At 32.9% G+C, this 10,897-nt stretch overlaps 1 protein-coding gene across 12 annotated transcripts in view; it reads left to right on the top strand.

Annotated features, from left to right (window-relative positions):
- ROBO1 (roundabout guidance receptor 1) overlaps window positions 1–10,332 on the top strand; it is a 532,491-nt gene extending 522,159 nt beyond the window's left edge. For 10 of the 12 annotated variants that reach the window (XM_087895014.1, XM_087895012.1, XM_087895010.1 and 7 more), the window contains 3 exons: window positions 5,023–5,331; window positions 7,502–7,698; window positions 8,602–10,332. In XM_087895014.1, the coding sequence (XP_087751140.1) occupies window positions 5,023–5,331; window positions 7,502–7,698; window positions 8,602–8,616 (521 nt within the window). In that variant the 3' untranslated portion in view covers window positions 8,617–10,332. The remainder of the gene's footprint in view (window positions 1–5,022; window positions 5,332–7,501; window positions 7,699–8,601) is intronic. The other 2 variants (XM_087895011.1, XM_087895019.1) reach the window with 1 other exon arrangement.
- Window positions 10,333–10,897: the final 565 nt, after the last annotated feature.

The following is a 10,897-nucleotide window of genomic DNA, read 5'->3' on the forward strand; positions in this document are numbered from 1 at the left end:
GTCCTGGCCTAACTTTCCCTTTTAAACGGTATGAGTAATTTTAAATCTGTTTTTAAATATGGGGATGTTTTAATTCGTCTCGGGCCAAATAGTTTAATACATTTTTATACTGTTTTAAATTTTATAATCTGTGTGTTTTATCTTTTTGGCTGTTCACCGCCCTGAGTCCTTCAGGAGTAGGGCGGTATATAAATCTAAATCAATCAATCAATCAATAAATAAATAAATACTAAATTCAGCTCATGACTGTATTTATGCCCAGCCCATTGGAAGACCCTAACAGTCTTCAACTCAGATTTCCTGAGGTAAAATCCACTCTAGGCTGGTGGGTCTGGCCTCAGACAACTCAAATCTGGCTTCAGAGGAGGTAAAAAGGTAATCCCCCCCCCAGAGGCAAAAGATTAGTAAATGAAGGAGAGAAAGCTTTCTAAAGTTCAGTTATGGAAAGAAATAAAAAAGGAGATGAGATGAGTGGGGTTTTCCTTCTTTTATACATGTGTGCCTTGAGATGCACATATTACAAGTTCAGATAGTCCTTTTGAGAAATAGAAAACAAAAAAATAACAGAGTTGAATGAAAGAGATTGCAAAAGAAGCAAAACGTGGGAAAGGTTGATCCATGTGATTCTGTTGGGTTAAAGGTGTTTCCCCTAGCCTGAATAAAAGACTTACTCAAAGCTTTATGGCTCTGAAAAGATTTCCCAGGCTTCTTTTAATTAACAACAACATTCTAAGGAATAGCAGTTAAATATGCCTATTGATCTTACAAAGGAAAGTTGTAGGATGAATTTATATTTCTGACAATACTTTTCTAAACAGATATCTTTTTGCAACATCTTCCAATGTTTTACCAAAACTTGGTAATAAATACCAATTAAGCTGAAGGATATACAGTTTTATTTCGTAAAAATCTTTTGAGTGATTTTTAACATAATTTTACTGGAATTACGTACAGTATGCAAGGGCCTTATGAAAAGGGCTGTTGAAGGCATCTTGCTTTTTTTCAAAATACTTGGATCCTTTCCCCAACTTCTCCTAGTACATAAGTGTATTAATTTTACTGTAGAAAGATACTATCCACTGCAACCAGAAGTTTTGGCTATCTCATTTTCAGTAAGACTACTAGCTTTAATGGCAAATTACTGAAGTGTAATATATTGAATATTGTGTGACTGTACTTCAGAACTTTCAGGAATTTAATCAGGTGCCACAGTGCACCATTCATTACTACTTAACAATCCCATCATCCGCAGTACTATTTGTACTAAATGCAAATTACCTGTTACACTATTTCAGGATGTAGTTTTTTAGTGATGTTTTTTTTTGTGTGTGTGTCAAATGGAAGATCAGACTGCCTGAAATATTGAATCTAAGCATTAGCTGAAACACAATAGGACGCAATACCCAGTATCAAAGACTTTTTGAAGCTCTACAAGACCAGTCCTGAGTAATGCAAAATAGTAAGCTAGCTGTTCATATGGATGTGTTGGCCATTTATAAATGTGGTGATCAAATGTTTGATGCCAGTAGTAGGAAAACAAGACTCTGTTTTAAAGCAGCTAATTTATATTGCCTTACCTTCTGACTGAAGAAGCAGGGGTTACATCTGAAATATTTTTAAGGAGCTATTTACATTTCCTTCATTAAATTTACAACAGAATAGTTAGATTGATTTTCTTTCTCCAGAATTAATTTTCCCATGGTTTTTGTATTCCCCCCCTGTACAATTTTGTTGAAAATTGCAGTTCTTTTTTTTCTAAATGTATATATGGAAGATTTTCCCTGTAGGACATGCTATCAAACAGAACCGGTTAATTGTTTTTCTTAAGCAAGCAGCAATATGCAGACATGAATAAATGAAATAGTTGAACGCAGCTGACCTTTTCCAGTTACCTCTGAGTTCCATATATTGGTTTGATGTCACTCTGTGATTTATTTTTTATTTCTCACCATGGAGGCCTCCATTTTCTTTTTTAATAACTAAGTGTGCCTGTTTGCTGCAGATGAAGCAGATTGATTCTGGATTTTCTCTGTGAGTTGAGCTGTTAAATAAATACCACAGGGGTGAAATAGTGTTGACCTCTGAAAAGTTTCCTTTTTTATTTGAAGGATTCCTCTCAGCAAGGAATGATGTGTTGTAATGAATGTTTCTCTACCTTCTCTGCAGGTTTTGATAAAGCTTTCTATAAAGAGCATAACTCTTTATGCCAATCGTTACTAGCATATACCAAATTATCATTATTATTATTATTATTATTATTATTATTATTATTATTATTATTATTATTATTATTTTACAAAATATATTAGTACTGAATTAATTTCCCTTAAATTGAATCAGCATTTTATCATGTTTCTTCCTAACAAATGGTTGGTTACAGTATACCATAAAAGAATAATTATTATGAAACTGAATTTTACAACTTTATTTTATAACTAAATTATACAGAACATGCAAGTGCTACCAGAGATTAGCAAACACATAAATGTTCTCACTGAGCCTTTATGTATTTTGAGAGCATCACTTATTAAAGTATGAAAGAAGAGCCTGTAAAGGACAGTCTTAGTTTACAGTATTGGGAGGTCAGTATGAGACAAGGCACTTTCAGCACCAATTCAACCTGGTGCTCTTCTGAAGATTTAGGGTACAATGTTTTAATGGATGTATAACTGAGTTACCCTTAAGCTGGTAAATATAGGTTGTTATCTCATTTCTGGCAACTAACAGCTTAGGGAGACTAGTATTCAATTATTACCACTTACTCTTAACAACAACAAAGCTAGCAGAGGTGATAGTATTCCAGCTCAGCTATTTAAAATCCTAAAAGACGATGTTATTGAAATGCTGCACACAATACGCCAACAAACTTAACACTGGACAAAGGATTGGGAAATGGCAGTTTACATTTCAATTGCAAAGAAGGGCAGTGCCAAAGAATGTGTCACTGCGTTTTTTTTTATTTACCAGCTGAGCTCTCATTTCTGGACTATCAGACTTTCCGTAGCTTGCCAAGAATCCTTATCAGTAAGCTAAACTGCGCATGTCATCCACCCACATTCCTTCTCACACTTTTCTTTCCTTTCTTCTCTTGCCAAGAAAGGTCCGGCTGAGAAATAGCCGGCACAAACTTTTGCAAAAATGTAACAATTAATTTCTTTAGATAGTTAGATGTTTTATTTTCTTTATAACAAATAAATGAGTTTAATTAGAAGATATATCTTCGGGTTTTGTTTTCTTAAAGTATGCTTGCAAGGAAAAGTCTCGATCCATTCCTCTTAATCAAGGTGCGATTATCCCAAAGGCAGAATGGGATTAATCAGCGCCCTGACAGAATGTTCAAACTACCACACAATTTGCGCTTATTTCACATTCTAGAAGATTATGCTTAAAATCCTAGGCTTCAGCAGTATGTGAACTGAGAACTACCAGAAGTACAAGTTGGATTTCAAAGAGGCAGAGGAATTAAAAAGCAAATTGCCAACATTTGCTGGACTATGGAAAAAGGAAAAGAGTTCCAGACTAACATCTACTTCTGCTTCATTAACTATGCTAAAGCCTTTGATTGTCTGCTTTACAACAAACTATGGCAAATTCTTAAATGGGAGTGCCAAACCACCTTACCTGTCTCATGTGAAACCTGTATGCAGGTCAAGAATCAACAGTTAGAGCCAGACATGAAACAACTGATTGGTTCAAAATAGGGAAAATAGAACAAGAAGACTATATATTGTCATTGAACTTATTTAACTTACATGCAGAACACATCATGCGAACTGCTGGGCTGGATGAATACATGTTAGAGTTAAGATTGTCAACCTCAGTTATGCAGACAGTACCATTCTAATGGCAAAAAATGAAGTGGAACTGAAGAGCTTTTTGATGAGGGTGAAAGAGGAAAGTGCAAACATTGACTTGAAACTCAACATTAAAAAAACTAAGATCATGGCATTCAGTCCCATCACTTCCTGGCAAATAGAAGGGGAAGAAATGGAACTAGTGACAGATTTTATTTTCTTTGCTCCGACATCACTGCTGACTGCAGCTATAAAATTAAAAGACACTTGCTCCTTGGAAGGAAAGCGTTGGCAAACCTAGGCTGCATATTAAAAAACAGAGACATTACCTTGCTGAGAAAGAACTGTATAGTCAAAGCTGTGGTTTTCCAGTAGAAATGTGAGAGTTAGATCAAAAGGAAGGCTGAATGCTGAAGAATTCATGCTTCTCCAAATTGTTGGAGAAGACTCTTGAGAGTTGCTTGGACTGCAAAGAGATCAAATCAGACAATCCTAAAAATTCAACTCTGACTATTCTTTGGAAGGACAGATACTGAAGTTAAAGCTCAAATACTTTGGCCACCTAATGAGAAGAGGTAATTCATTAGAAAAGATCCTGATGATGGGAAGTATTGATGGCCAAAGGAGAACAGGATGCAGAGGGTGAGATGGTTTGATGATGTCATCAGCACAATGAACATGAATTTGAGCAAATGCCAGGAGACAAAGAAGGATGGGGAGTATAGCTTGCTATGGTTCATGGAGTCACAAAGAGTCAGATACAACTTAGTGAATGAGCAACAAAAACCATAAATATTGAATTAATAACTGGATTTTATGTACTTACTCTGTAATATACTTTAAATACGTTTTAAGTTTTTGGGACAAGGCAATATTTGATAGACAACTGTATTTCTTGAAATATTGTACATTTCTCAATAAGTGACATTTTTAATCTTAAAGCTTGATACCTACTGTAGTCTTAAGGGTGTTTAGATATAAAAATTGTTTAATTTTCAATTATTTAATTATTAAAATGCAATTATTATTATGTGAGAATGACATAATCCAGAACCGTAGTTTTACAATCCTACAGCAAATATTTGAATTGAACCTAGGTGAGGCATGTTTAATAAATGTGTTCTCAGAAGATTTCAAAATGTATGAAAACAATAAAAAGCAAAGATTTAATTGTAAACTTAAATTAGTTATATTTATCGAATAATTTTCCCTTTTCTCCCATTTGTAGATCTACCGCCCCCACCAGTGCCACCTCCAGCTATAAAATCTCCTACTGCCCAGTCCAAATCTCAAGTGGATATACGACCTGTGATGTTGCCAAAGTTGTCCTCTATAGAACCAAGAACAGAAAGAGCAGTTGAAAGAAAAGGAATAGGCTATAAGGGAAAAGAAGGCTCTGATGGCTGTCAGCATTCTGATATGTGGACATGTTCAGGGGAGCGTAGAGAATCACAGGAACAGCAAAGTGATAGTAAGCTAAGAGGAAACAAACCAGCAAGACGAGATGGCACACCAGCCAAAACACATCTTCCCCCAGGTGAATTAATACATTGATTTTATTTCCAATATTTATGAATGACTATATTGCATGTTAACACTTAGACACTAAAGCATATTTCACATTGGCATAAAAATTTCGAGGGGGATTATGCATAGCACAGTATCTTGAATCTTTAAATTATATAGTAGTAAAAAACAAACAAATAGTACAAAACGCTATTCAACAGGAAAGAAATTAAACAATTGATAAATCTTAATTTTCTCCTATGAAGTGTTGTGTACTTACCTCTTCTAGGTTATCTCAATGACCATATTTTCCCGACTTCTTTAAAAGCATATTCCTAGAAGCAAAAAAATAAGAAAACAAAACACAAATTCAGCCCTTTGGTAACAGCGAAAAAGGATGACAAAATGAAAGTTATTTATCATGCACCTAAGTGGGTAATGGAGACAATAAATATTGAACAAGGAAATCATTTATAAGTCATTTATATTGAGGTGGTCTGTTTTTCTAGAACAATCAGTAAGGTCTACAACAAAAATACCTACAGTCCTCAGTATAAAATGTTATCCAGGCTAGCTCTTGATATCAGCTAACTTGAACATGAAAGAGCATACTAGAAATTGAGTAAATTACATAAATGAACACCAAAGCAAGATGTATGTGACAATGGGTTAGGATAAGTCAGTAGGAAATTACTCCACTATTTTGTACCTTTTGCTTTACAATTTATATATTAATGGCAAAAAGCAAGTGGTAAATTGAAAGCACTGTTAATGACTAATTTATTATCTTCTAAAACAATCTTTAAAATGCTAGGAAAAAGCTTTGTGCATTGATTAATGATTCATAGAATTTTTGAGTTAGAAACTTCACAATATATATCTTTCTTACTTTATGTATTTATGTCAATAATAAATCTTCACTTCATAAAACTAATCCTAGCCAACATCTATCTAAACATCTATTGGAATCACCGTATTTAAGATAAAATGACAGTTCTGGAAGTCCAAGAACTAAGTAAGGTTTAGATTAACAACTATATATAGTAAAAGATGAGGCAGCACATACTTTTTATTCAATAAATATTCAAAGTTGAGTATTTGCCATTCTCTAATACAAATGGCTTTTAGTATCCAGTTATTGCAAATACTGAAATAAATGGGTTAGTGATCTCAGATTATAATCTATTCAGAGGCATAAATATATACTATTAGATTACATAATAGAACTTGTTGCTTACGGCCATTGTATGTCTATTGTTAGTTATCTTTAAATTTATTGGCAGTCAGAATAATTCATTCCCATTATTTTCTGGTTTGATACTTTTAAAAGTGACATTAATAGTCCTGTATATATGCACATACATCCATATACACGCACTATTTTACCTCACACTTCCTCTTTCTCCCTGACACACAAAGACAACCCATTTTCAAAGAACAATATCACAGGATCACTACGTTCATATTGTTTTTGCTATTGTGAATGAGGGGATAGGTGTGTATGATAAGGAATTGTTCAATGAATTGACATGAACTAATTTATTTGTGTGTTCTCGACTTGTCTGCTGATCAAAAAATAATTTTCTTTCCTGGCACTTCATAGATGAGACCAACAAACATCACCAAGTTATTTAAATATCCAAGGGGGAAGGAAGAGAGAGAATTTGATCAAAGTTAATAATAGATTATTAGTTTGTTTGTTTGTTTTCCACATTTCTCAACCAATCTTCCATTTCTCTCAGTGAGGGACCAAAATATGATACCAAAATATTATTCACCAAACTTTATCTAAATCAGTTTTTATAAGTTTTGTAAGACCACTAAAAAGGCAGCTAAACTAACCTTAAGGGGGAGAATTTACTATAACTTTACACCACTGAAAACCAATACCCACAGGTGCTTCATGCAGTTTGTTATAGAATTACTGTATTGCATGATTTAATTCTGAGTGTTGGAGATGATCCTGTAAATCCCTGAATGCCAAATCATATGGTGCTTTATAACAATCAACCTCCAAAGTCTTACCAACTTGGAACATAAACAGATAATTTTTCCATTCAAGAGGATCTTTCTATTTGACTTCAAAGTTTTTCAGAGTCTTTCTTTAAATCAATTTGATCTGAACTCATTTAAAAATATACTTGCTGGGTATGTGAGCATTTTATCTAAGGCATTGCTAACATATGTGCATATCTTTTTAGAGGATATTTTGCCATACTGTAGACCAACATTTCCAACATCTAATAATACCAGAGATCCTAGTTCTTCAAGCTCAATGTCATCCAGAGGATCAGGAAGTAGACAAAAGGCAGAGCAAGCAAATTTAAGTCGAAGGAATATTGCAGAAATGCAGGTATTTGGAACTTATGAACAAGGAGAAGATGAAGATGAATTGCAGGTAATAGGAGTTTCAGTAGTTATTAGAAATATGAAAATCTTTGTGGAAACCTGAAAGTTTGTCCTCAAAGCAGAACATCCTTTTATTGATAGTTTACAGAATTTTAGAGTTATAGTAGAAAAATTATAATTACTGTTGTATTGTAGTTTCATATTTATTTAAAGCCCAGTAAATCTATAAAATGTTGGACTTCTTTACAGGTTTTGCTCTTTATTATCAATATACAATATACAGTTTGAAATGTATGATGGTGTATCATACAATCATAAAAATCAAGGCATCAAAGACCTTTGAAATTTAAATATTATATTAGAGCCATAATTATGATAAAGAAGTAATTATTGTACTTCCTGATTAGAAGAACCATTTGAAAACAAAAATCTAATTACAGTCTTATGACCACAATTGAGCCCAAAATTTCTGTTGCTAAATGAGACATTTGTTAAGTGAATATTACTCCATTTTGTGACCTTTGTTGTTGTTAAGTGAATTATTGCAGTTGTTACGTTAGTAACACAGTTAAATGAATCTGGCTTCCCCATTGATTTGCTTGTCACAAAAAGTGATCACATGATTCCAGGACACTGCAACACAGTCATAAATATGAGTCAATTGCCAAGCATCTGAATTCTGATCACATGACCATGAAGAGGCCACAATGGTCATAAGCGTGAAAACTAGTCATAACTCACTTTTTTCAGTGATGATATAATTTTGAACGGTCACTTAATGAACTGTGGTAAGTCAAGGACTACCTGTATTTAAAAGAATTTTTTAAAAACTTACATAATGTTTTGGCTACTTCTTATATTTGACTTTTTTTTATACATACAATTTCTGAAATGGGGCATAAAAATACTTTGAGAAATATAATGCATAGTAATTTTTGTTATTGCTTTATAGGAGACCGAAAGCTGAAGAAGAGATGTATTGTAACACATTTCTGAAACTTAATCACAAAGATATCACTTAAGATGCCTCAAGTCTGATGATATTTGATGCCAGAAAGAATAATGTTCAGTGCAATCAGAATGAACACTTTTTCATGTTTTTTGTCTTATTGTCAGAATCTTTATTTTAAAGCTCTTTTAAAAATCTAATTATTAATATCCCATGTTTATTTTAGATAATGGAGAGGGCGTTTGATCTGTCCATGAGACCAATTAAGCTGCTTTTTTTTGGTGCTATGTTTTTGGACAAAAAAAGAAAGCCATTGTTTTCTTTCATTGGAAACAAAGCAGTACAATGTAGAAAAGTCATGACTTGCATTTATAAACCCTTATAAAAGGCATAGTCAACCTGATACTTTTCCAGACGTTTTAGATTAAAACTCCCATAAATCAATAGTTAAGAATTATGGGTACTAGGTTGTCCCCACCTGGTGTAAACTGCCACTGATAAACCAATAAAATGTTGCAAATAATTACATCTATGCAGAAGACACAATGTTATTATACAGGCTGTATTGCTGTCTGTGGCGTTGTATTGTTTTCCACCAGTCACATCCCTTTGTTATCAAAATACAAATTTATTCAATTTGGATTATGGTGGCACATTGTGTAAATACATAAACAGTTTTTGAATTCCTTTAGTAATTTAATTTGTCTAGAGCCTAATCCATTTAATCATTGCATTCTTTACTGCAAGTGTTCTTTAGGATAGGAAGAAAGCATGTCAGTGAGAACTTGGCAGTTACATTATAATTTAAGTTTATCAGAAGAGTCAAGCAGTTGTTGGCCTCAATCAATGCTATTTAAATTAGTTTTAAAAAGCAATGGACATTTTACACTATCATTCAGAAAGATATCAACCTGACTGGCCCAAATCTCAGACCTCTACTTTATAGTGTCAATTTACCTTAAATAAAAAAAAAGTGCCACTTAATGGTTGTTTGGTTCGTGGGGTTTCTTTGGGGGAGGGTATGTTTGGATTTTTTTTAATGCACTGTTTATCTTTTTTTTTTTTTTTTTTTTTGGTTTTAAAAGCACAATCACTAAACTTTATTTGTAAAACATTGTAACTATTAATAGTTTTTGTCTTACTGTAAGATGCTAAGACTTCGTGTTCTTTTTTCATACTTTGTTAATGTTCTGTGTTTGTATTGGAAATATTTGAATGCTTCACAGATGATAAAGGTAGTAATCTTAAGAATGGACCATAAGCAGAACATTATATCATCTTAAGGATTTAAAATTCTTTGTGGTTACTTATCTTGACATTGAATTTCCACAGAAACTGAAATAGAGCCATTAGTTCCTTTTGAAATTACAGGATGATGTCCTCTGTAGATTTTTATTATCTTTTTTGTAATTATAAATATATTTTTTGTCATCGATGCTAATGGAAAACTGTGTATTTGTTTATGGACAATTTTCAGGCCTAGCCTCATCAGGAAAAATAAAAAAATAATACTTTGGTATTAACTGAGGGCTAAAAAAAATTCATTTAGTCAATTTTTAAGAAAAAGTTACCATAAAAAGAGTGCAGTACTGAGGGAACAACCCATGTGATTGTTTTTCATTATGTTCATGTAAAAAAACTTCCATATTTTAGCCATAATTTTGCATACCAAGAAATCAGTAATCATAAAAGTAATTTTTGTCACATTATTTATTAAAAACATTCTCAAATACATTGTTTTCTTGTCAAGATCTGTTTTGTCCAACTTCCTTAAAAGCATTTTGTATTATTGGGTATAAAATCAAATGTCATTTTCACTGTGAATCAAACAAAAAAAGATGTAATGTTATAAGCAACAAAACATTAGAATTATATGCTCAGAAATTTCATAAAAGCTGACTTTGCAGTGATAAAGTTCAGTTGGAGATTATTTATTCTGGATTCTTGACCCAAAGGGCCAATTTACTTATATTGGAAACTTACTGGATCTCTTAGTTCTAAGCCACCTAGAGATAAGTTTTATTCGTGAGATAAGTTTTATTATTAAGTCCAAATGCAGCACTGAAAGCAATCATTCAGTTTTGTGGAGTAAAAAAAAATAATAGTGTGGTTTACTGGAGAATGAGTCCATCCTACAAATCCTTATTACTAAAAACTAGAATAAGAAAGTTTCCTGCCAAGAATGTTTTATTTTTTGCTGACATTTAGTATGACTGATCACTGATTTTGAATGCTTCTGGGGTTTCCTTTCAACAAATTTGAGTACTTTTTGGAGTGGTTCAGGTTTGAATGTTCAATA

Source organism: Pantherophis guttatus, chromosome 5 (genome assembly GCF_059756535.1).
Source record: "Pantherophis guttatus breed Tessera chromosome 5, ASM5975653v1, whole genome shotgun sequence".
Classification (NCBI taxonomy): Eukaryota; Metazoa; Chordata; class Lepidosauria; order Squamata; family Colubridae; genus Pantherophis; species Pantherophis guttatus.